The sequence below is a fragment of the Cibotium barometz genome, chromosome 44, assembly GCF_041138505.1.
Source record: "Cibotium barometz isolate CiBa-2024 chromosome 44, ASM4113850v1, whole genome shotgun sequence".
Taxonomy (NCBI): domain Eukaryota; kingdom Viridiplantae; phylum Streptophyta; class Polypodiopsida; order Cyatheales; family Cibotiaceae; genus Cibotium; species Cibotium barometz.
The window spans coordinates 9,435,373-9,462,518 of NC_141089.1; the positions used below are offsets into that span (position 1 = coordinate 9,435,373).

Consider the following 27,146-nt stretch of genomic DNA (forward strand, 5'->3'; position numbering starts at 1 on the left):
CATGATTACTTCATGGCACATTGAGCAAGCTCTCATCATCCTTTGACTACTGACTTTGATCTCTGATGAGCATTTTGTAAGGATTTGGGATTGAGGCTAAGGTCTCCATGGAAGCTGTGTGTGTAGAAAATAGAGATGAAGGTGACATTTGGTGCAAATACCAAGTATTGTATTGATGTATGTACGACTATTGATTATTACAAGACGTAAGCCTCTCTAAATATAGATGGAGAGAGGTAGGTAGTAGTTACAACGGATTGTATAATAGACAAGTATTCGGTGAGTGCTAGTTGTCGGTGCATGTAGTACATGATATGTGCATATGGTTGCATGTGCATACATATGGTAGTGAGAACCATACTTTAACACTCCCCAAATGGTTTTGTAAGGAGTATGCAACGTGTATTCTATAATGTGCAAGTGTGTCACATTGTTTGCCTGGATCAAAAGGGGCATGTAAATGCAAAGTGAGAGATGATGTGTATGTTGGAGAAGACGTCACAGCTTCATCTTCATCTTCACGCACGAAAGAGATAGCTATGTCACGAACAAATCAGAGAAGATTGAAGGTTAACAATAATTCCCCCCGTATTGTGTGAGAGGAGGGACGAGTCACCAGACCAGACTGTGGAGTATGCCAAGCGCGAGTGTTGCTTGTCCGGTCACCTTACGAGATGTGAATGAAGTTGGGTGTTATCGAGGTTTCGACCATAGGTGCATGGCTCTTTTCTAACCTTGCAGGGTGTTTGCCCACTACACCAAGTGATTCCTTGTGGGGTTACTTCGTCTCGAGGCTTGGCCACTGCCTAATAAAAATTAGCCAATATTGGTAAAAGTGGTACCCCTTGTGGTACTTGTGTGTGTGTGATGAAGGACCCACACCTATGGTGGCAAGAAAAAATTTCATCCATTTAGCAATTCAAGACAAGATATAGATTTTGCAAGAGTCTCTCTTGTCTCTCTCTAGTTCTGTCTTTTCATCCATTTAGCAATTCAAGACAAGATGTAGATTTTCCAAGAGTCTCTCTTGTCTCTCTCTAGTTCTGGTCTTCAGAGTTAATCCTTCATGTTTATCGTTAATGCTCTAAAAACCACGATTTTGCCCAGGAAGCATTGTCACAACGAAAGACCACAAACCCTCTTTTGAACAGGTCGCCAAAGAGGAAGAAGAGGGGCCCAAACACCAAACGCTCATATCAACCAAGTGCTTTCCCCCCTCAAATAACGCTGCGTTGTTTACACCCACAACGTAAAAACACAAGTGTACATTTCTGAAAATAGAGTTTTGTGCAACAAAATATGGGGAGCAACACAGTGCCTATTGCTACCCAGTCTCTAGAAAAATGTTGGAGAAGAAGCAATGTTGATGCCAAAACGCATCAATGTTTTGAGGGAAATACCTCCTCTGTGTGTGTGTGTGTGTGTGTGACAGAGAGAGAGAGAGAGAGAGAGCAACACTTATGATTGTGTTGAATCACCGGTTAATTCATGCATCATTCTTTCCACTTCGTACAAAAGGTCATGCATCACTATTTCCACTTCCCATACTTGTATCAAAATGATCCCCCGTTAGCTTTGACAAAAATGAAAGGATTTCTTGCATATTGGGGCGGTCATTAGGCTGCGTTAGGGTACATGCCACACCCATTCGAAGAAGCTGCATTGCCATCATGCGGTCAATAAAACGGGGCGATGCCTCGCAAGTAGAGAGAGATGGATTCAACACTTCTTCATGTAATCTTACACCCTCACCAAGCCTGGCTTTCACCCATTCATGGAGGCTCTCCGATCCAGGGAGTCCTGTAGGCTTTCTCCCCGTCAACATCTCTAGAACCACCACCCCAAAGCTGTAAACGTCCACCTTGGTTGTGATCCGTGCTTCATACGCATATTCTGGGAACCCAAAAACAACAGTACTTAGCCCAAATCTGTCTCTAAACATTGTGCTTTTAACCCATCTTAGAATGATGTATCAAGCGCACGCAAAATCAGTAAATTTCAGCATAGGCATGTTCATCACCTCATCAAATCGAGACTTCAAGTATCAATTCATTTACAACTTCAACGCATAAGCTTTAATTAGTGTTCCATATACCTGGTGCCATATAGCCGATTGATCCCTTGAAGTTGGAAGATTTGGAGACAGCTTCCTCATAGACCAGTTTTGCAAGCCCAAAGTCTGCAAGATGTGCCTCGAGATCGGAGTCTAGAAGTATGTTGTGCGGCTTGACGTCTCCATGGATGATGGGCACACCATACTCGTGATGCAAGTAAGTCAAAGCACTGGCCACACCTAGTGCTATGTTTGTGAGCATCCTCCAGCTCAATCCATCCCCATCATGCTGATACAGATACTGCTCCAAGCTCCCATTTGGCATGTATTCTAGCACCAAGGCATTCACATCTAGGTTGAGGACACAGCCTAAGACCCGAACAAGGTTCCTGTGCCTCAATTTACTGAGTATCTGCACCTCTTGCAACAAAGCTTCGCGGAAACACACCTCCTTGAGTCTTTTCACTGCAATCACCATGCCATCTGATAGTGTTCCTTTGTACACTGTGGCAAGCGCACCCTGCCCGAGGAGGTTACCCTGAGAATAGCCTTGAGTAGCTTCTGAAAGCTCTTCTGCCGTGTATCGTTTTGCTGCTGCCAACCAGTTCACCTCTTTGGGCACCACTCGTCGGAAGCATTTGCATTTAGAATAATAACACAATGCCAATACTATCAAGGATCCACCTATCATTGCTGAAGCCAAGCTAATACCGAGAATTGCCTTCCGGCTGAGCTGCCTGCCATCATGTATATGTTTCTTGACAGAGTATTGAATGCATGGCTTGTGAATGACTGGGCCGCAAAGCTTCGGATTTCCTTGGAAGGAGCTTGCATTGAGGTGCTTGAAGACCCCAACAGCAGGGATGCTACCAGTAAAGTTGTTGAAGGAGACATTGAGAGATTGCAGGCTGGGCAATCTTCCCAAGACAGATGGTAGATCCCCTGTTAGGTTGTTGCTAGAAACATCAAGTGTTTTAAGAGAGAGTAGCTTTTCTAGATGCTGGGGGAAATCTCCAGAGAGATGATTGTGAGAGAGACCAAGATCAATAAGACCTACACAAAGACCAAGGCCCTCTGGTATGGAGCCAACAAAGCTGTTGTGGGACAAATCCATGGACTGCACCTCCACTAGTTCACCCAACCAAGAGGGTAAAGACCCTGAAAAATTATTGTAATCCAAGTAGAGGAGAGACAGTGATCTTAGTGCATGAGCAAGACTTGAGGGCAGGGAACCATTCAGCTGATTGAAAGACAAACTCAGAGCAATGAGGCTAGGATTTCCAGAGGATTCCACTTCTGGAATACTGCCCTGCAACAGGTTGTTGCTCAGAGATAGGACTTGCAAGTTTGGGAGCCCCTTGAAAAGGTTTGGGATTCCACCCCTAAGGTAGTTATCAGCCAAATAAATGTACGATAGACGGCTACAATTGTATAAGGACTCCCATGGTATCTCACTGGAGAAGCTGTTGTCACCAAGGTCTAGATGTTGAAGCTGTTGCATTCTCCCCAGCTCGGTGGGGATAGAGCCAGATAGGTTATTCACTCGCAGCCCTAGTCCGAGTAGATTGGTGAAGTTACCAAAGTCAAGTTTATTGAGACCACCTGATAAGAGATTTTTAGCTAATGAAAGCACTCTTAAGAGCCCCAACTGTGTGAGCTCGGCTGGAATGGTGCCGGTTAGCTGGTTAAAGGAAAGTTCAAGCCTTGTGAGGCTAGTGCAGTTTCCTAAGCTAGAAGGGATGGCTCCCGTCAAGCTGTTTTCCTCTAGCAGCAGGACGAGGAGACTGGGTATGAAGCCAAGCTCACCGGGGATGGCACCGGTGAGGCGGTTGGTCTCGAGTTGCAGGAAGGCTAAGTTTGTACAATTGCCCAAGCTTTCAGGAACAGTTCCTGTTAAATTGTTTCCATTCAAGGACAGCCTCTCAAGATTTCTTAGCAAGCCAAGCTGGGTAGGAATGGGGCCAGTGAGCTGATTGGAGCTGAATTCAAGGATGGTAAGCTTCGAACAATTGCCCACACTGGGAGGAATGGATCCTGTAAGATTGTTCGACCACCATAAGCCCACTTCCAGCTCGGTTAAGGCTGCCAGCACCTCGGATGGGATGGTGCCACTCAGCTGGTTGGAGCTGAGGTCCAGCTCTACAAGCTGTGTACAGTTGCTCATGCCTTGAGGCACGACTCCTTCGAGGCCAGTAGTGTGCAGCGCTAGAAGTTGCAGACGATGTAGCAAACCAAGCTCGGAGGGGATTGAACCCGAGAGCTGGTTCGAGTGGAGATAAAGCAGGGCAAGGCTTGTGTGGTTGCCTAAGCTCGCAGGGATGCCGCCAGTGAGGTTGTTTACGGAGAGATCAAGCCATTCCAGAGATGGAGAGGAGATGTCTGTCGGGATGAGGCCCGTGAGAGCATTGTTACACAGGCCCAATCTGACAAGGGAAGTGCAATTTGTGAGAAGAGGCAGGGGGATGGGGCCAGTGAGGCGGTTATGGCAAAGTCTGAGAACTTGCAGAGAGTAGAGGGAGCTCAGGGAGGGAGGGATGGGGCCAGAGAGGTGGTTGTAGCTAAGGTTGAGCGTGAGAAGAGAGGCACAACCAGAGAGCTGCGGGGGGATTGAGCCAAGGAAAGTGTTGTTGGAGAGATCGAGGTGGAGCATGGAAGTGAGGTTACCGAGATGGGGCGCCAAAGAGCCTGTGAGGCCAACGGCCCCGAGGCTGATGGCCTCAATGTAGTAGCGATTCCGATGGCATGTGACCCCCACCCATGATTCACTTCTACAAATGCTGTGTGTATTGTTTGCATGCCATCCTGAGAGCAAAGCCTGTGACGGGCCCGAGAGGTGAGCCTTGAACTGCAACAGAGCATCCACCTCCTCCACAGGAATAATAGCTTCAGCCTGACCACCACAAAAACTCTCTTCATCCATCCACTTCTAATAATGAAGACCAGGAATAGGCTCTTAATAAATGTAAGCAAGAGGACAGACATATCAAGAGAATCAATAGATTACCTGGCCACTTAACAATTGAAGGCAGATCAGCATCCAAACAGGAAGTGTAGCTCCCATCTTCATTCCTGTTGCTGTAAGGTCACTTCAGCATCTTAAACAGGCAGGTCAACAATCAGCTGCACGTTTTTTGAGGGACACTTTAGTCAACACTGCAGAGTGGTGAGTCGGTGAGTGAAGTCAAGGCCGAGTCATGACTCTAAATTGTGATCACGTTCACTTTGTCAGCAAAATTAAAAACTCCCTTGCCTCTTATATTTGACCCTCATAAATGAAACGATATTATGGGCCCAATTTGATTCTTGAAGCTTCAGAGTTCACAGGCCATATTATTGCCCATAAATTTTGACAAAGTTGCATCTATGAAACCCAAGGGTTTGACCGACAGAGCAGTGCTCGTGAATACATTTTTCCCAACCAATGGAAAAAAAAGGAACACATTGAAATCTACCCGGTTTTCTAGCTCAAAATGATGAGATTTGCGGGGTTCTATAATTAATAACTAAAATTGGTAAAAGTTTGTGGCCGGTTTTCTTCAAGACAAACTCCAATTTCTTTCCGGATTTTGAAATTTCAGCCGGTAAAAAATACATTAAACAGCTCGTCCTCCGAGGTGAGTAAAGATAAGACTTATAATCCTCAACTTGCTAACCTTATTATTATTATATATGAACACACCAGGCTTGTCATATATATCCATGTAGGAGCTCCTAAAGCACTTAATTTTCTTTGAATAAAGCAACAAACTTGACACAAATATACATCTAACATTCCAACCCATGTGAACTGAACATTCCAATCCAATATAGTGGTGGCAATCTTAAACACACCTAAGCAAAGCATTAAAACAATCTTCAGGCAACTGGATTATCTATCCTTGGAAGCCTATACTCCTCGCCTCCATCTGCCAAAAAAATATATTTAAGATAAAAATATTAGATATTGCAAGATATAATTTTTAAAGAAAAAAAGAAAAAAGATAAAACCTTACAAAACTCATTCGATGGATCAATATTTGAGACAAGTGGTGTTTGAACAGGCTTCTAGATAACAAATTGAAAAATTATGTAATGTCCATTGCTGCCTATGCCAAAAATCTAGCTTATTAGGCTTTCTATAGTCTACAAACATTACATCTACATAAAGATGATCCACAATCTTTCACAATCTTAGATTGTAAATTCCAAGGAGTCCAAAGCTCTTATTGTAAGTGTCTCAACTATACAACCTAGCAATAATCTAGGCTCAAATAAATAAAGATATTCCATGTTGTGGCAAAAGGAATGTATCAATAATAATTTATATTTTTTAAAATAAAACGTAAAAGCTACATAAAAAGCAAGTTTCAATATATACCGTAATACACATGTGCTCTTTAATAGTTTGATAATTAGAGTTGTTGTTGCTTGTCCTTCCCAAAATGGAGGGTTTTTACAATTGAGCCATGAAAATTAAAATAGATTATGGTAAACAATGTGCCTATATTATAGCAATCGTCAAGAAAAATACCTTCAATAACTTGCCATCACCATAAACAAATGAAAATGATCTCCTTGCCACTTCCATCCTAGGCAATATACTCGTGATATCAAACACGACACTCACTACAGTAATCATTACATAAGATTTTGAGGTCTCTCTCTCTCTCTCTCTCTCTCTCTCTCTCTCTCTCTCTATATATATATATATATATATATATATATATATATATATATATATATATATATATATATATATATGGAGGTTTAGTATTTCGAATCAAGCAAGAAAAATAAATAAAAGCAATATACTCGTGATATCAAACACGACACTCACTACAGTAATCATTACATAAGAAAATGATCTCCTTGCCACTTCCATCCTAGGCAATATACTCGTGATATCAAACACGACACTCACTACAGTAATCATTACATAAGATTTTGAGGTCTCTCTCTCTCTCTCTCTCTCTCTCTCTCTCTCTCTCTCTCTCTCTCTCTCTCTCTCTCTATATATATATATATATATATATATATATATATATATATATGGAGGTTTAGTATTTCGAATCAAGCAAGAAAAATAAATAAAAGCAAGTCAAAAGTAAAACATTTGCTTATCCAAATGTTAAAAAAACAAACAAAAACTCACCGAGCCCTTACAGCCATCTTAACAATTTGAACCACCCCTTGAGCAATAGATGGGGCACTCCATATTGTGGATCTATATGGTGGCTTTATCTCAATGTAAGTAGATTTATACACATCAATTCAATAGTACCAGCAAGGGTTGCGTCAATGTGAGAGACAAATTGAAGGAATTTTTCCTTCCATCCTCTTTTTAACTTTAATATGTCTTTGTATCACAAAAAAATAATTGTCATTCTAAAAGAAACATCAATCAACTTCAAAGCATGCACACTTATTGACAGACAACATAGATTACACATGTCACATCTTTGCAAACATTCTCCTTTCAAATGCATACTTGATTGATACTATAGAGATATCTATAAATGTAGTCTCTGGCGTTCGTAGGCTATTGTATCAATAGCTCGTTCCCGCCTTTTGGGCATAGATTACATTTACATTCTTCTGCATGCCATTTGCAATACCTCTTTATAGACAACATTGGTTGTGAAGACTCTATTTGAACCTTCTATGTTGCTTTCATGTTCCACAGTATGCTTTACACACTCTTTTACTACACCAGATGATCTAACACATGACATAGCAACATACAATTGTCCATGTGTGAATACTTGTGTGGCCAAATAAATTCCCAACACACTCAATGTTTGTCTTTGGGACTTATTTATTGACATACCAAAAGCTAGCCTCATAAGAAATTATATCCTTCTCATGTCAATAGCCAATTGAAGCATATTTGGTATGAATGTTATCCTGGGAATAAAGACCATGTCTCCAATGTTTGTACCTGTAATGATTTCTACTTCTATCACCTTTGACTGAAATTGCTTGCATATCAGTCTGGCACCATGACAAAGTCTCCACCAAGGGTCCAAATTGCGAAGCAACATGATAGGAGCATTAATCTTTAGAAGCAAGTAGTGAGAAGAGTAACCACCACCTAAGTTCAACCTGTTCAAGTGCTCAATTGGATACAATATTATGTTATTCTCAGAAGAAACAACTGAATCTGTATTGAGGTATTCTCTTTCGAGACCAGGCAATGCACTCAAGGCTAGTTCATTAATCTCATCAACCTCTAGATTTCGTGGTGCAAAAATAGCACGATCTTTGAAGAAGCATGCATAATCCTCCACTCTTTGAAGATCTTTGTATACCCATTCTACCAAACTGAAAAGGGAGTTCCCATAGATCAACATTCATGGTGGAATTACCACTCTGCCTTGATTGTTTGGATGGCCTATAAAGCCATCTCCAATTTGTAAAGCTCATTTGAAAAATTCTAGTTGTATACAGTCATAAGCACTCTATCTAACCCGTATGTTTTGGGTGAGCTTTAAAACATTCACATATCTCCGAATATATGACCAACAGAACGTTGCATCGACAATTTTCTCATGCAATCCCTTTGCCACAATAGGTAATATTTGCCTGAAGTCACCACCAAAGAGCATAATTTTCCCACCAAAGACTATATCACTTTGCATAATGTCTTTCAATGTCTTGTCCAATGCTTCATATGTATATCGATGCATCTTTTGAGCCTCAACCTAAATGATTAACCTTGCAAGCTTTAACACCTCAGCCAATGGGCTATCGATACCACATGTGCTAGAAGCATTGAGAACCAATGGGATTTTGAAACGTGAGTGTGTTGTATGATCATTTGAAAGTAACAAAGTAGCAATTTCAGATGATGGACATGCCAAAGAAACTTGATTTTGTCCATGCAATTGAGATAGCAAGGCATTATAAAGATATGTTTTACCTGATCCACCTGGTCTATCAAGGAAAAAAACACCACCATGGTTCAAACAAACGGCCTCAAGGATAGTATCAAATGCTCTTGATTGACAACTATTTAGACTCCTTTCCATGGAAACAGAAAAATCAGCCTGTTGAACACAATCAAACATCATCTCTTCGATCAGCAAACCATTGTTGAGAGTAGCAACACTTGATCTATCAGGAATAGGTAACCCTTCAAAATCATGTAGTCAGCAATCTCAATTGGTTTACATCCACTTTCCAATATCAATAATATATGTTCATGTGGCAAGCCTCTTTTTTGAAATCCAATAATAGAAAAAAAATCCCACTACCCTTCCAAATAAACCTTTTTTCACCAATAAGTGCATCATATCCTTATGATTCTCATAAAAGACATGTGCCATCAAGTCAGGTCGGCAACCTGACCCGGTAGTAAAGCATTGCTTATTTCATCCCACTTAGGATTGTAAGTAAAGGTAATAAAGAGGTCAGGTTTACCCATCTTCCTAACAATTGCCATTGAAACCTAGTACAATTAATGCATATATCGAGCCCCCCCAGGATATGTAGATGGTAGAACTACCCTATGTCCAGCAATGCCCCTAGAGATTCTATTGACCCCATCGCTTAGATTAACCATGTTTGCAAGCCCTTGGTATACTTCATCATGCAATGCTTTCTGGTTATTATGTATCCATACTAATCTTGAGTCTTCCATGCCATTTATATGCATCAACAATGTACTCTTGCAAAAGTCAACCACAGCGTAGAAGGTAGGCATTTGTATCTTCCCTTATCTGTAATATAGATACATAATATTGCCGTTGAGTTACAGTCTTTGCCTCCTCATTTGAACCTTTTCTATTCCTACCATGGAAAGGAATTCCAACATGCCAAGCATCCTCCTCGAGGAAATAGAAAAACATATAATAGAGGCATATATGAGCGATGTAAGCTAGATATTCTTTAATTTATAGCACCTGTGTGAGACATTATTTGAATATCTCTATACCCCACATGAAAATCATCTCCTTGACCCGACATGATAGCAGCTACCTCACTTCTTGAAGGAACCAAGTATTGCCTTGAGGTTGATTGAGCTTAAGACCACTCTCAAATTTGCATGTGGACTTGACTGCAACATTTCTCTCAGTGATGACCATTATCAAATCTGCATGTGGACTTGACTACAACATTTCTCTCATTGCACGAAGTACACATGCATACAGATTATGTTCATACATCATTGTTTGCAACCTTTCAACCACGTTGTGATTTAAAGAAGGCATCCCATGAAGTCTATTCTCCAATTCATGCTCCGTATCATATACATATAATTGGGCAAATTGAGAAGCCACATCTCGTGTTTCATCAGGTATTGTAGAACCAACACGATGATAGGTAGTACCATGGAATTATCCAAGTGAGCACCCAGTGAAACGAATACCAGGGAATTGTTATAAGAGTGTATATTCTTCTTGTAATCCTTACTTGATTTATCATTACCAAGTAACAACTCAACCAATGTAGGAGGAGGATTTTCTAAAGGCAGTAAAGAGATATTTCCACTTACACAACAGTGTTTGCCCACATATTGTCCAAGATTTTTTGACACCTCACATTTCTAAATTAGTGCACCACAAAAATGACACTTATAAGAAAGGGCTCCTAATGAGTGAAGAGTACAATCTCCAGAACTTAACACCATAAACATTCCAAGGATTTGAAAACACACGCCTTATAGAGTGACATTTGGATTTAATATCTTTCACATCGCCAACAACACAACAAATAACTTGAAAATTAACACAGCCAATCTCATCTATAGGTAGCTCATTTAAATCAAAAGAAACAGGGCCTCGTGCCATATCTCTATGTGCCTGAATATTTTGATGTTCATTGATAGGTTCTTGTAGTACCGTAGAATTGTGAGTTTCTCCATTAGTGAGACATGTGTGTTGCATCCTAAATTCAAAGCCGACAAACTTAGTTCGAACTTAGGTATGTACAGCTCCTAACCATCTTCAACCCCTTTGAAAAAAAAACAAATACTAATTTTCTTTTTACAAACATTCTTAACTTCAAGTGCCATTACCACATGTGACCCTACTCTCAAATAGAATCTGCAAAGTAGCAAACATGATGTAATTATTAGAGAAATTTATAATAGATAAGTGTGTCTAATATATACAATCCATCTCCTTATGACACTAATAAGTGAAAATCTCTCTCCGTCTCCACACACACACACACACACACACACAGAGAATAAATAGAAAGAGAGACGTAAAGAATTTGAGAAAATAGAGAATTCATAGATATCACCACGGAGAGCCAAATCTAGAAAGTTGTAATACAATTTGTCCCTTGAGCAAAAACATCATTACACTCACAAAATCTCTAGGCAACTACCCTAGTTTCCAATATACGGCTCATCTTTTTCATAGTAGCATTGAGTCGATTAACAGATATCTTTAGACTCAATACCTCCAAGCCTAATGTGCATACTTGCTCTTTTAGAGAATCGACTTGTTCTTTACATTCCCTATTACATCCACCTAGACGTTCCCCAATTTCAGCATGCATATTTTCCATGAAAGAAATCATGTCTAGTTGGTTAGCCTCCATGCAACCACTACTCTCAAAAACATGATGGAGATGATGTGTCAACTCATCTCTCAGTGTATCTCCCCTTTAGTTGCCACTTCCATGGATCTCATCCCAAAGGGCATCTAAGTACTCCTTTGCAAGCAACTTGATTTTAATGTGCAGTATCTCTCTCTCTCTCTCTCTCTCTCTCTCTCTCTCTCTCTCTCTCTCTCTCTCTCTCTCTCTCTCTCTCTCTCTCTCTCTCTCTTAGTAGCTAACCAAAAATATGAACATAAAAAATCCTCTTTATATATGCATCACATATTAATTACAAACACACAAACAGATAGAGAGAAAACTAACCTCAAGGTGAAGAGAGAATGATATTCGAAACCACCAACTTTGATGCTATCCTCCTTGTGCTTGCCTCTACACAATCACACACAAACACCAAGACAACATAAAACTGATAGTCTCTCTATTTTTCTCACTCTTTCCTAGCTACATTTCACACCAAACACATAGAAAAAGGCAAGGGTAACTATTTGTGTATTACTGTGTGTGTGTGTGTGTGTGTGTGTGTGTGTGAGAGAGAGAGAGAGAGAGAGAGAGAGAGAGAGAAGAGAAATCCATCAACAATCTTAAAGATTATTACATCAATATCTTTACCAATTTCCTTATCGGAATGCACTTCAATACTTCCCTAAAAATGAAGCGCTTTTCCTCAGAGCTCCTACATCTGCTACCCACAATGTAAAAGCCATCTAGTGATCCCAATGCCTCTTTGATTAAGAGGAGCTTAAGTTTCTCATCTAGCCTGTAAAAGGGTCTAAGACTGTATAAATATAGCATGGATTAACATCATCCCATCCATCAAATCCAAGGAGTTCCCATTTTGGGCTAGGTTGGTATCCAAAAAAAACCCAGTTGTGGCATCTCCTCAAAGAAGATTGTATCCGACAATTTATTATTGTCATAGGTCAACTTTAAAAAGTCCTAATGACATGTCTTTACATAAAACATAATCAAACTTTACATCAATAATAATCATGATCTTTTTTATAGTCAGAGAGAGAGAGAGAGAGAGAGAGAGAGAGAGAGAGAGAGAGAGAGAGAGAGAGAGAGTAAGAAAAGAATGAGAGAGACAAAGACAGTATTTATATAAAAAAACAAAGACTATTCAAATACCAAAAGCGACCTGTTAGCACCAATGGTCAAAGAAGAAGAATACACCCATATTTATTTTCTAATCAACTCATGCTTTGGGATACATTTAATAACTTCAACAAATACTTGCGATACTTGATCTCTATCACCATAGATATTATACTCTATTTCATAAATATCTATTAAGCCTAGACTTTCTTTAATATACATTCGCGTAATATTTTCATCTAGTTTTTCTAGATCTAAATGTATAATAATTTTAAAAACATCATTCCATCCAACAACTTGAGCCGGCCTAGGTCCAAACCAGCTTGGACTATGAAAAACGTGACGCTCAAACTCTGCAGCCAAATTCACCCTTTCCTCAAAGGAAAGAGTACTCCTCATGTGCTCAAAAAAAATGCAAGTCACCTCTTTCATCTCTGTCAATTATACATACATACATATAGGTAAGTAGATGCATGATTACTGTGTGTATAAATCAAAATTGTAGCTACTCTATGCGTGCGCATGGGTGTAAAAACCATAATTGTAACTACTATATGTGTGTACATGTGTGTTTGAATTTGTATATTTGGGTGCTTACCCTTTTGTGTGTGTGTGTGTGTGTGTGTGTGTGTGTGTGTGTGTGTGTGTGTGTGTGTGTGTGCGCGTGAGTGAGAGAGAGAGAGAGAGATGCCACCCGCACTCACCCACATGTAGATACATGTACCACATAGATCACACATGGATGCACATGCTCAATCACATGGTAATTTGAAATGTAACAATGATTTCTCTCTCTCTCTCTCTCTCTCTCTCTCTTGTTTGTGCCCGTTATGCATGCCTTGCATAACGGGCACAAATACACACTTAATTGTGACTTCAATCACAACCCCACATAACCATTTATCACACTTTAGAGGAAAAAAACATGTAAGGGCACACACTTCTCTCTCTCTCTCTCTCTCTCTCTCTCTCTCTCTCTCTCTCTCTCTCTCTCTCTCTCTCACACACACACACACACACACACACACACACACACAAACCTATAATTACAAAGTGAATTCAATCTCTCTCTCTCTCTCTCTCTTTGTAGTATTGTTTTTGGTAATGTCGATTATTCTAGATTCAGCCGGGAGTTCTTCTTCTTAGGTAACTACGATGCCATGGATATGGGTCATATTTTCTTCTGCCACCACCGATGGTGGCAGGCTTTGCATGCTTTTGGGATAATGATCTTTTAAATCCCACTTCAAGGGCTTTTGAGCACTGTTACTCTGTTGGGATGTTTGCATGTTGTGGGTGCATGACTCATTTAAACTCTGCTAATCTTGCATGCTTGGGATAATGATCTTTTGAATCAAACTTTAAGGGCTTTTGAGCATTGTTACTCTGTTGAGATGTTTGCATGTGGTGCGTGCATGACTCGTTTAAACTCTACTAATCTCTGGCTTTTTTGTAAAACCAAATTTTAACCCTAGATTACTTGCATGCATATACAAACTCTGATAATTTCTTAACATTAGCAATTCTTTGAAAAAAATGCACATGCATTTCTTTCTATGTATATCTGTTGACATGATATTTTGAATGGTACTTGGAATAAGAGTATGTTTTCTCTATTCTAAAATATGATAGAGGGGCTCCATGTTTCTGATAACTCGCATTGCAACAGAATATGTGGGTTTTAACACATTGTGTTTTACTCAATGCATCTATATATTTTTTGGATGGGATTCTTGCTTTTCTGATAATTTTACTGTTAGCCCTTAATAAGGTGCTAGTCATTCAAAAGATCTGGCTATTGGATAGCATTATTGATCTCGCTATTACTGTTAGCCCTTAATAAGGTGCTAGTCATTCAAAAGATCTGGCTATTGGATAGCATTATTGATCTCGCTATTACTGTTGAGGGATATTGGGCTAATCTCAAACCATGCTATTACTCTGTAGTCATAATGATAACTTGCTTAATGTATGACTTATATGATAATCTGGCTATTATTGCTTAATAATATAATCTTGCTAATTTTAAACTTTGCACTAAGAGGGCCTTTTGAGATATATATATTGATTCGAGGCTATTGCAAAGATCACAATGCTCGCTCTAGGATTGTTAGAATCGATCATGGTACTATTTGTTCTCCACATAAGGATGATATTATTGATGGCGGTAACACAGGGGATTTCAGACCAGGCATTCTAAACTGTTTTTCTATTTATGGAATAGATTCGTTATTGGTTGTGAATACACATTGGGCATGGACATAAAAGGCCCATTAGTTTACCCACTATGAGATTATTCTTTCATTTATTTAGCTTACATTTCTTGAGGATGATTACAAGATGTGTTAACTTTACTGGTCTATCTGAAAATTTGGGAATTGACTCCTAAAATCTATTCTAGTAAAAAGGGACCAATTGACCCAACCATAGCTTAAACATTGGGGTCTTTGAGTGACATCTATAACATGTGGTAGGTCTTAGGACACCTCTATAATACACATACAAGCTAGCAATTGTTTAGTCTGTGTTGTATGGATGCAGGTAACAGGATATACCCTCTCAAATGTCTCGTTGTTTAAGCTTTCTAACACAAGTTTCAATATTTGAGACATAGTCTCCCGTAACTTATGACATGATTATTGTAAACAATAATATTGTTATGTAATCATTTTTAACTCTTCATTTATCAAGAGTGTTTGGGTTCTCAAAATTATTGTTCGATTATGGATATATTATAAATATAGATAAAAAACACACACACTAGCTGCAGTGTATACCTTTTTTCACAAAAAGGATATACAGAACCCCTGGCTTGAGATTTTTTTGACCTAGGAGTTTAGCTTTCCTCACTGTCATAATGCTCTAGGGTCGACAATTTTTAAGTAGGTGGCTTAGCACCTTGGTTGAGATTATGGGTCACAACATTAATGTTTTGCTTGTTGTTGGTTGAAGGAAGTCTTAGTCTCATTCCATTTCCACTTCTATCACTGATGGGATTTTTTTGTTATAGATTCTACCACTTCTCAGAGGGGTTGAAATACCCTTGGAACATACTCCTTCAAAAGCATGCCAACATGTTCTTGCTTGCATAAGGATGAAGAAGCTCAGAACAAAATTCTATCCTCTATCAATCCTGAGGCATTCCCATTAGGGTCCATCCTACAATTTCTTTTGTTCAATGATTGGGTTCGGGTTTCGGCAACCCTAAACAAGAATATGGAGGAGGGTAATCAAAAAATCTCAGACCTACTTTCGTAGATTCCTACGCTTTACAAAGGCCTACCACTCGGATCTCACATCTTTTGCTACGGCGGGTGCTGACATTTCAAGTTTTCTAAGAAAGCAATATGGGCTGGAGCCTTCCTTTCTAGCAGCTCCTTCCACACCAAATGTTCCCTTAACTGGCAACATTTTCAGCAGGGATCATGTTGCTCCTCTGGAGGCTATTAAATTGTTCCAGACAGACATGTGCATCATGCTTGATTCTCGGTTGCTAGAATTGGTTCTGAAGGTATCTAAAGTCTACCCATTCCTACCTATTCGTCAGGTAGAAGCAACTAGGGTTTCACATCGTCTTTGGACATTAGCAAATTAAGGGTTTCTTGCACCTATCCAAGCAGAAACCTGGATCTACCTTGCTAATCTACAGGTGTCCATCCTCGAAGAATGCAAAAACCATGCTATCAAAGGAGTTCAATATATGGAAAGGGGTGACCTGTTGAAATCATCTTTTTCTATGAGCTTCTTGGACCCTTCTAAATGTTCATCACCAGTGGGCATCTATGGCAGGAAAAAAGGTACTATGACCTTCACACCAAAGCCAATGTAGAATATTACTCAAAAACTATCTGGAATATTTATAGACCCTATCTAAAGTGTGTATGCAAATTTCTTGATCATGATGCTCCTTGTGACTCTAGTATCATATGGTTTGACCATGCCATTTGGTTTGTTTTGAATCACTTGGAAGATCTATTTCTAGATAAGCCGGTAGTCTTCCATCTTTCTGTTCTATGTTCTTGGCTTGGTGGACAAGCTAGGAACCTAGTCTTGGCACAAATTGCCTTCTTACAGTTTAGATACCCTAGTACTTTTACTTCTTTTCTCTCTCCCCTCCCCTGGCTTTAGTTCTGCTAGAATTAAATCTAAATCCTTTACTTCAAGAGGACATGGGCATGGTTTCCCCTGGCTTTAGTTCTGCTAGAATTAAATCTAAATCCTTTACTTCAAGAGGACATGGGCATGGTTTCCCCTTTCGTAATTTACATGACTTGTAATTCTTAATTTCATGATTAATAGATTTCAAAAAGTCCCACTAGGAGACAGATTCTTTGTACCAAGGCTAAAGTACAAAAAGATAATTTCTTTCATTGCTTATTTGTTAATAAACTTTTGGAATATGCTTCACCCAAGGAGGTATTTCTTGCAACCTTTGAGTTGGTCATAGGAAATCATGATGTTTTACAAAATGTTAAAATTGGATGGAAGTACATGGCATGTTTAAAGAAGTTATTTTACAGGCATGATTTTTTTATGAGAAAAAAGGACTCCTCCATGTTTTTGTTATGAATTTCAGACTTTTATGAAAGAGTTTACTGATTTGGGTTCATATGTATGTACAGTGGATCTTAATATAATTCTAGATTTAACTATTAGAAATTTACGAGGAAAGGAGTTAAAACACATCCCTGTTGAACCTCTCAATCCACATCTGGCAATCAGTGCCTTACTAGATTTTCTGGCAAACATGGCCAACAAACTCGAATTGGAGTTGTCACAACTTAATATGATCACTGCGGGCAGTCCCCCACATTTTTATGGAAAAAATCAAAGGGATTCCCAAGAAATGGCTGTCAAACAAGAACTCTTGGGCTAACCATCACTTCATGCTTTCTTCATCACAACTACTAGAAAACTTTATGGTGATTGGTCTTGATAAAGCACCCAATAATGTGCCTATCATTTGTATTAATATCTTGCATATGACGCAAGCATGAAAAGGTTTTCAGGTAAAGAGTTTTATAGGCTTTTAGACAATCCTTTCGAAATTGAAAGGTCTATAAGAAGAACTTAGGAGCATGCAAGCATATTGAATTTCTTAATACTAGATTACCAACGCTCTTTCCTACTTTTAAAATCGATAAGAATAAATTTAGATGGATTTCTAATGCGGCTAATGGTATATTCACCAAAATAATCTCTATTATTATTACTAATGTCTTGAACTTGGTCCTTTGGGACTTTCACAATATCTGTGGGATTGAGCAAGAACTTAAAGATTTTTTAGGTATCCATTCTAACCCTTCTTCGAGCACAAGAAACGCAACTGAGGTAATCCTAAACCTTCCACAATCCATCTTTCACATATTCATTGTAGACATCACACAGTGCTATGAAAATATCCCACTGATTGGGGAAGTCGGCCTTATGAACATACTATACAAGGTATGTAATATGGTATTTGACAGAAGAAGGCTAGATTTCTTCTCTAAAGTTTCTCTAAGTCATGGAAATGCACGATGGGTTAAAAAACCATCAGTTGCATTTCCAAGGACAATTGATGCAAGAGAGAGAGATTCAACATTTGCTTTTCTGTCTTTTTAATCACAATTTCGTTCAACTAGGCTCTCAAGTGTTTAGAAAAATGAAGGGTATTCCCATGGGATTTTCCTGCTCCCTGGCAATGTATAATATTTATTTTGCTTATTTTGAATATTGCTTTTTTGCTTGTCATGCAGACATTACACATAAAAATATGCTAGAAAGCATTAAACACTCTTTTAGATATATGTATGATATCCTTAATCTTAATTATCCTGAGTTTGCTGCACTCCTCAAAGAAATTTATCCAATTCACCTTATTTCAATTAAACCTACCTGGATAAATGGGTTAAACACTGGGGAAACCTTCTTTGTCACCAAAACTAACTATCTGAATATTGAAATTTTCACTTATTAGTCCTTTTATTGGTAACTTTGTTACATGATATACTTGGAAAAGGGAAAAACTACCAATTACACCCTCAAAATTTGTCAAGAGAAAAAGTAATCGTCCCTTTACTCAGGCATTGAACACCATTCTTGGGCCATTTCACCTGGTAATGTACTCTTCAGCTAACCCTTTTGTTACCTTTGAAGATATCTCGAAACTGATTTTGTAAAACAATGGTTTCAAGAAAGCTGATGTTCTTAGGAGTGTGATTGAATGTCTGGCCCACCAAGGAATGGCCAAGGGTTAAATCCGACCCATCTCTACTTATCAACTTACTAAGGCAGTAGGCCCATACTCAGGGAGCCTATCGCCTCAATGAGTATGGTGCCTGGGTGATGGTGGGCACACACACACACACACACATTACACTCATATAGTTTCTTAACTTAACCAAATTAACATTGTTTTTTAGTGAAAGCGTTACCTATGGCTTTAAATACTTTACCTATCACTCTTGACTGTACTCCCTGGTGACACACAATGTGGGTGCTCTGCACATAATTGCAGTTGGATTCTCCTTCAACGCGCATGGCAGTGGGGTAGCTAGCATACTCTGTGCGATTGCAGGTATAAAAAGACCACCTTTCATGTGAGTTATACATACTCACTTAGCATGTTGTGTAGTATTGTTTTCGACTATGTCGATTGTTCTGGCTTCGGCCGAGAGTTCTTCTTCTCAGGTAACTACGATGCCATGGATATGGGTCATATTTTCTTTACTACCACCATCAACAAGCTTTGCATGCTTGGGATAATGAACTTTTGAATCCCACTTGAAGGGATTTTGAGCACTATTACTCTGTTGGGATGTTTGCATGTTGTGGGTGCATGACTCATTTAAACTCTGCTAATCTTGCATGCTTAGGATAATGATCTTTTGAATCCTACTTGAAGGGATTTTGAGCATTATTACTCTGTTGAGATGTTTGCATGTGGTGGTGCATGACTCGTTTAAACTCTGCTAATCTCTTACTTTTCTGTAAAACCAAATTTTAACCCTAAATAACTTGCATGCATATACAAACTCTAATAATTTCTTAACATTGATGATTATTTGAAAAAAATGCACATGTATTTCTTTCTATTTATATCTATTGACATGATATTTTGAATGGTCCATGTTTCTGATAACTCGCATTGCAGCAGAATATGTGGGTTTTAACACATTGTGTTTTACTTAACGCATCTATATATTTTGGATGGGGCTCTCGCTTTTTTGATAATTTGATAGTTAGCCCTTAATAAGGTGCTAGTCATTTAAAATATCTGATAGTTAGCCCTTAATAAGGTGCTAGTCATTCAAAATATCTGGCTGTTATTGGACAACACTATTGATCTCGCTATTACTGTTGAGGTATATTGGGATAATCTCAAACCATGCTATTACTTTGTAGTCATAATGATAAATTACTTAATACATGACTTATACGATAATCTCAAACCATGCTATTATTGTGTAGTCATAATGATAACTTGCTTAATGCATGACTTATATGATAATCTGGCTATTACTATTCAATAATATATTGCTAATTTCAAACCTTGCACTAAGAGGGCCTTTTGAGAGATATATATATTGATTCGAGGCTATTGCAGAGATCACAATATCTTTCTCATTTGGCTCGCTCTAGGATTTTTAGAATTGATCATGGTACTGTTTGATATCCACGTAAGGATGATACTATCGATGGCACTAACACAGGGGATTTCAGACCGGGCATTCTAAACTATTTTTCTATTTATGGAATACATTCATTATTGGTTGTGAATACACATACTTGCTTTCAATAATCTGATGACTCAATGAATAGGAAATACTGTAGTAAACGATTGGGTTAGGATTATTGATAAGACCCACTTTGTTGTCTATTGGCATCTAGCGCTTGGGTAGGTTTATACCTATGGTGTGAACTACATGTAATCTAACCCTCTGATTTGCTAGGATGCTTAATAAGAAATTGGTAGATTATGGTTACATCTACCAAGATGATCTTCTCCCCTTTTCTAAATTTTCTAGTGATAATTCGGGCCTTGATTCTACGACCAAATATAGTAACTCACTCTTACTTCTGATGATGTTGGTAGCAAGCTAGTAACTAATGTGTTGAACACTAGCTGAATTGCAATAGAACAAAGTACTAGTTTCAGCAGGGGGTGTAGCTTGGCATGGACATACAAGGCCCATTAGTTTACCCACTATGAGACTATTCTGTCATTTATTTAGCTTACATTTCTTGAGGATGATTACAAGATGTGTTATCTTTACTGGTTATCTATGTGAAAATTACATTTCTTGAGGATGATTACAAGATGTGTTATCTCTACTGGTTATCTATGTGAAAATTTGAGAATTGACTCTTGACGTCTATTCTAGTAAAAAGGGACCAATTGACCCAACCATAAGCTTAAACATTGGGGTCGTTGAGTGACATCTATAATATGTGGTAGGTCTTAGGACACCTATAATACACATACAAGAGCTAACAATTTATTTGTCTATATTGGATAGATGCAAGTAACAGGATATACCCTCTCAAATGTCTCACTATTTAAGCTTTCTGACACAAGTTTTAATGTTTGAGACACAGTCTCCCGTAACTTATAACATGATTATTGTAAACAATAATATTGTTATGTAATTATGTTTAACTCTTCATTTATCAAGATTGTTTGGGTTCTCGAATTTATTGTTCAGCTATGGATATGTTATAAATATAGATCCAAACACACACACACACACACACACATGCGGTCTACTATGTGCGTGTGTAATCTATATTATGTCATATAGATTCTTATAAACCTACCATACAAAATATGTGGCATAATATAAATTACAAAGTTAATGCACATACAAAATATATGCCATTCAAATCACAAACCCACATAACCTTTTATCACAATTTAAAGGCAACAAACATGCAAGGGCACACACACTCGTGAACACACACATGGGAAAAATGTATGTATGTACTCTCTCTCTCTCTCTCTCTCTTACACACACACACTACTACACATAAACTTCCAAATGTGGTTTAAGGAGTTTCATCCACACACACACACACACAACAATGGCTAGCTTTGTATGCACAAAATCGGCAGTGTAAAGCACTCATAAACTTTGAAATGTGGTAACCTGCTAACATTTGTCATTGAGCAGCCGTCCCCTCCAAATACGCCATCTTCACCCTCTCCGATATACAAGCCCCCCCAATCGCGAACACTTGTTGCCCTAGGAGGCAGCAAGTGCCATACTACGGGTAAGATAAGATATACAAGCCCCCAACGTCATCCTCTCCTCCGGTTGTGTATAAGCCACCATCGTCGTACACACCGCCGTCCTCGGATTACAAACCACCTTCCTCTCCGTCTAGCAAACTGCCAACTTCTTCTTCGGGGGCTTCTCCGGTTGTCACCTACAACTACTTGTTTTTCAAGTGTTTGCGTACGTACCTTTAAAAATGGCTTAAATCATCTCTCTCTCTCTCTCTCTCTCACACACACACACACACACAATGTGTATATATATAAATTATTTTTAATTAATCATATAGGTGCCTTGTCTATGAAGGTCTACTTCAGTTACCCCTTTTCAATGTGAAGGGTAGTTTTTTTTATGCCCTTCTTTGATAAGCTTGCATTTCTCACTCCCTTGTATGGAAGCCTAAAATCGCTCTAGAAGGGCTTAGCAATCTTCAAAAATAAATACAATTCAGGACGTGGGTATATTTCCTATGTTGTAGGTTGGGTATCAGACCCAAAATTTCTACGATAAACATCCTTTTGCGAAGACAATGTATAAAACAAAACCAAAGAGAAAACATATAGCAATATATTTTTTTTTAAAGAAAGATTATGTTGAGATTCAAGCTCGATGTCAGCTTGTACCAGCTGCACTATGTGCTGGCATGTTAGGTAGCTGGAACATGTGTGAGACATAAATGACCGCGTCCAATTGGTCATAGTGTGTGAACATTAGCTAGGGTTAGTTGTGTGTGGACACAACACATAGTGTGTGTTGTGTATTATGGATTATGGCTTTATGCATTATATGAGAAGGGAGATGGCTTCTCTCTATGGTTAGGGTTTGCTCCTATGTGTGTGTCTCCTCTCCCTCTACCTGTTTTTCATCATGGTATCAGAGCCTAGTGCTCTCTATTAGGGTTTATGAGTGAGTGAGAGAAGAGGGAGAAGAAGCTGTGAAGCTTGCCATTGACGCTGTGAAGCTTGGAGCACACCAATTTCTATCAGATCTGAGAGCTTGGCCTACCAGGTAAGGACTACTAAACACCCTTCAGCGGATTGCAGGTGATTCAAGCACAAACAAGGCAAATTAGGGCTGCCCAAAGCAAAAGAAAATTCTGGTTTTTTGCAAGCTTTCCATTGGAGAGCTTGAAAGCTGTGATGTATTGTGAAAATAGATGCAATCTGGCAAAGAAACATATATCTAGCAAATGGGAATGTATTGGCAACTCATGTGCAAGCCTTGCAATGAATTTGAAGCAAGTATGATGCATTTGAGTGATTGAAAAATTACTGTTTTTGAAGCTCTCACAAAACAGAGAAGAGAGGTCAAATTTTTATGAAATTAGAGCTAGTTTTTTTGCAAAAATCAGTCAATTGATGGATTGTGCACATGCCTTGGAGTGTTAGGCAACTATATATTCTCTCAATAGACACTACAATCATCCCAAATCCCCTCAGGAGCAGGCGGCGTAGCCAGATATGCAGAAACAGAGCACTTTTTCACCTTTTTGCTAAGTGGAGGCCACAAATCAAGTCTTGTGTTTGATAAATTCTAAAATTGACTTAGCAATTGTGTGGTACATGCACTTGAGAAGGAAGCTACATGATTGGTTGAAGCAATTATGTATTATGGAGCTAGAAATGAGCTGATTAAACAGGCTGTCTACTGTGATTAGTGAAACAGAGGGTGATTAATCGACTAATTACTCTCTCATCTTAAACAATTAGTCTAATTCCTTTTACATGGAGTTAGTAGACATCAATGCTAAGCTAATGAATGCCTGGTCTCCCAATTTGGACAAGCATTGAAGAAATTAGAGCAATTCTACTACTGGTTTTTACTAGTTTTTCTCAAAACAGAGAAGGGGGTTTGACAAAATTGGTATGTAGGCACCTTGGTTGGTGTTGATATGCAACATTGAGCTTGTTTAGGTGTTAATGCAAGTTATCCACACTTGATTGAACCACTACATTGTAATTTGAAGCCTTGAAAAGCGTGCTAAAACAGGGTACCTTGGGCTGCGTATGCCAGTTCATTTTTGGATGCAATCAGTTTGATTTTCTACATCAAAAGTGAAGTTTGTTGAGTACTTTGGAGTATCTAGAACACTTATTAGAGTGTGGTTGAGCTGAGGAAGACTCATTTACAAATTTGGACATGTGCGGAAGGTTCATTTGCATTGAGCAAATATGTCAGGCAACCCAGTACAAATTGTGGGTGAAAAATTGGATAGGAAGAACTTCCAGGCGTGGAAGTACAGGATCAAAAGATTTCTGAAGGAAAAAGGTTTTTGGAACCTTATTACAGGTACGGAGCCAGAGCTGGAACTACCCTGACAACCTACACAGCAAACAGGTTATAGCTCATAAGCAATGGTCAGAAAGAGCATACAAAGTTTTGCATTACCTGTCTATATGTATCTCGGATGCTATACTCATACATATACATGATGCTGAGAATCCCAAGGATACGTGGGATACATTGGTAAAGCTATTTGATACAGACACTAGTGCTCGCAAGTCTCAGTTGAGACAATAGATTCATAATGTGAAACGGAAAGGAAGGAGCATCCATGATTATGTACAAGAGATAAAGAAGTATGCAGATGCATTGGTAACAATCAATGCCCCCATGCCTTATGATGATTTGGTAGACATTACCTTGCGTGGTCTTGGCAAGGAGTATAAGTCTTTTGATACATCCATCTCGGTTCGGAGTACAGGTTTACCAGATTTTGATGAGTTGGTTTCACTCTTGCTTGTTGAGGAAATCAAACTCAATGACTCTTTTCATGATGCATCTACTAGCCATGATGATAATGGCTGAAATCAGGCTTTCTATTCACAAAGGGGATTTAGAGGTAGGGGGAGATTTGCATCACGTGGCCATGGTAATGGTCGTGGATGGCAGGACAAGTCACCACAATAGAATTTTCAGCCTACATATAGTGCAAGAGGTGGTCGTGGATATACACCTCAGAGAGGCAGAGGTAATCCTCGTGGTAGAGGACGTTGGCAAGGCCAACAAACATCTATGCAAAATGTGGAATGCCATTACTGTGGGAAATTTGGTCATATGGCACGTGATTGTTTCCGCAAATAAAATGATTTGAGAGGGGGTAGAGCACAACATGGTGGACATTATGCACAACATGGTGGAAATTATGCAAGTGGTGGAAATTATGCATCAAGCAGTAATGATGGCAGTGCAAATCACTTGTTTGCCATGAAACATGTTGTGGGATCTATGATGTCGAATGGTGAAAGTGATGACACTTGGTATATGGACTCTGGAGCATCAAAACATATGACTTGTCATGGCGAATAGTTTGAGCATATGAAGCCTATGGATGTGAAAGGCTATGTGGAGACAGGAGATGATACCCAACATGCCATCACACATGTTGGAAGTGTACCACTGGTTATGCACAATGATGAAACAAAGTCTATGGCAAATTTCTTGTATGTGCCTTCTATTACAAAAAGTTTGGCCTCAGTTGGTCAAATGGTGGAACAAGGTTTATAGGTTCGTTTCAACGAGCATGGTTGCTTCGTTGAGGATTTCAAAAATGGATGTAGAGTCATTGCCAAAGGTAAGAAAGAAGGCAGGTTATTTAAGTTGGATGCTGGGATTCCTGAGTTGAAATCAGCCATGTTCTCTAAAAGCCGAAATGTGGTATAGGACATTGACATGTGGCATAAAAGGATTGGACATGTGAACATACAAAGGTTAAAGAACATGCAGGAAAGAGGCATTGTTAGTGGGCTGCCTAGATTCAAGTATGATGGGAATATGCATGTTTGTGATGCCTGTCAGTTTGGAAAGCAGGCAAGGTTGCCGTTTCCTAGAGAAGGCAACATGAGTAGCAGGCCACTTGAAATAGTTCATAGTGATGTATGGGGTCTTGCACAAAACCCATCCATTAAAGGCAGCTTATATTATGTGACATTCATTGATGATTTCAACAGAATGACTTGGATTTACTTTCTCAGAGAGAAAAGTAAAGTGTTGGGAAAGTTTATGGACTTCAAAGCTTTTGCAGAGAAGCAATATGGCTCTTGGATAAGATGTTTGAGGACAGATCGAGGTGGTGAATACACCTCACATGCTTTTGAGCATTTCTTGAGAAAGCATGGTATAAGAAGGCAGTTAACTTGCAGGTATACACCTCAGCAAAATGGTGTTGCTGAGAGGAAGAATAGAGTCATTTGTGATGTGGCCAGGCCGATGCTCAATGAAAAGAGCATGCCATACTATTATTGGACAGAAGCGTGTGCCACTGCGGTGTATGTACTTAATAAGACACCCACAACAGCCATACATGGAAGTGCGCCAGAGATGAGGCTTACAGGTTTTAGGCCAAACATTGGACACCTCAAAGTGTTTGGTTGCATAGCTTATGTACATGTGCCTGATGAGAGAAGGAGGAAGTTGGATCCTAAGGCAGAAAAGTGTGTGTTTGTTGGATATGCACAGGATCGCAAGGCATATAAATGTTACAATCCACAAACTAGGCAAGTGGTAATCTCACGAGATGTGGTGTTTGATGAACTTGCTAGTTGGTACAAAGCAAAAAGGATGAGGGTGTCATTGATTCCCTTGATGCTGATGTGCATGTGAACTTGCCACAACCTACAACTAGAGATTGAAAATTCATGTACTCACGCGCTCAAAAAGATAATAACAAACATTACTAGCACAAAAAGTCACCACCTATATAAAAGTGCATTTCAAGGGGTAATGAATGTCCCTTCAACATACATATTGACAATTTGCTGGGTGATAAACACTATCAGGCGAAGTGAATCCCATGCCAATTCAAGAAAGTGTTGGGATCATCGCACAAAACACTACGGTAGAACTACAAAAGGCCAAAGGGTTGAATCTATCTAGTCCTACTGCCCCAAGAGTTGGTGCTCCACAACATACATTCTCAAGATCAACAAGTCTTGCATCAATATTAATCAAATGTGCAAGTACCCAAGGAGTCCCTCTTTAGTTAAATAATTGTGATAACTCAAAAATATGTTTTGAAAGATTTCATTGTAAAATGCTTTACCTCTTATACCCATGATTTCTAGTGTCACAAAGTGTAGAAAACTATTACATTAAAAAGGTAAAGTAAAAGAGCCACTAGTACCAAATAGACCCATTTCATAGTATTAACCATATTTCCTACCCATTAACAACATATTAACAAATTTGCCTAA

At 39.0% G+C, this 27,146-nt stretch overlaps 1 protein-coding gene across 1 annotated transcript; it reads right to left on the reverse strand.

Moving 5' to 3' along the window:
- Window positions 1-906: 906 nt before the first annotated feature.
- LOC147612931 (uncharacterized) lies at window positions 907-5,159 on the reverse strand. The gene is made up of 3 exons (XM_086782206.1): window positions 5,058-5,159; window positions 2,096-4,943; window positions 907-1,893 (listed from the first exon to the last, which is right to left on the reverse strand). The coding sequence occupies exons 1-3, from the start codon at window positions 5,118-5,120 to the stop codon at window positions 1,520-1,522; spliced, it is 3,285 nt and encodes a 1,094-aa protein (XP_086638332.1). The 5' UTR covers window positions 5,121-5,159; the 3' UTR covers window positions 907-1,519.
- Window positions 5,160-27,146: the final 21,987 nt, after the last annotated feature.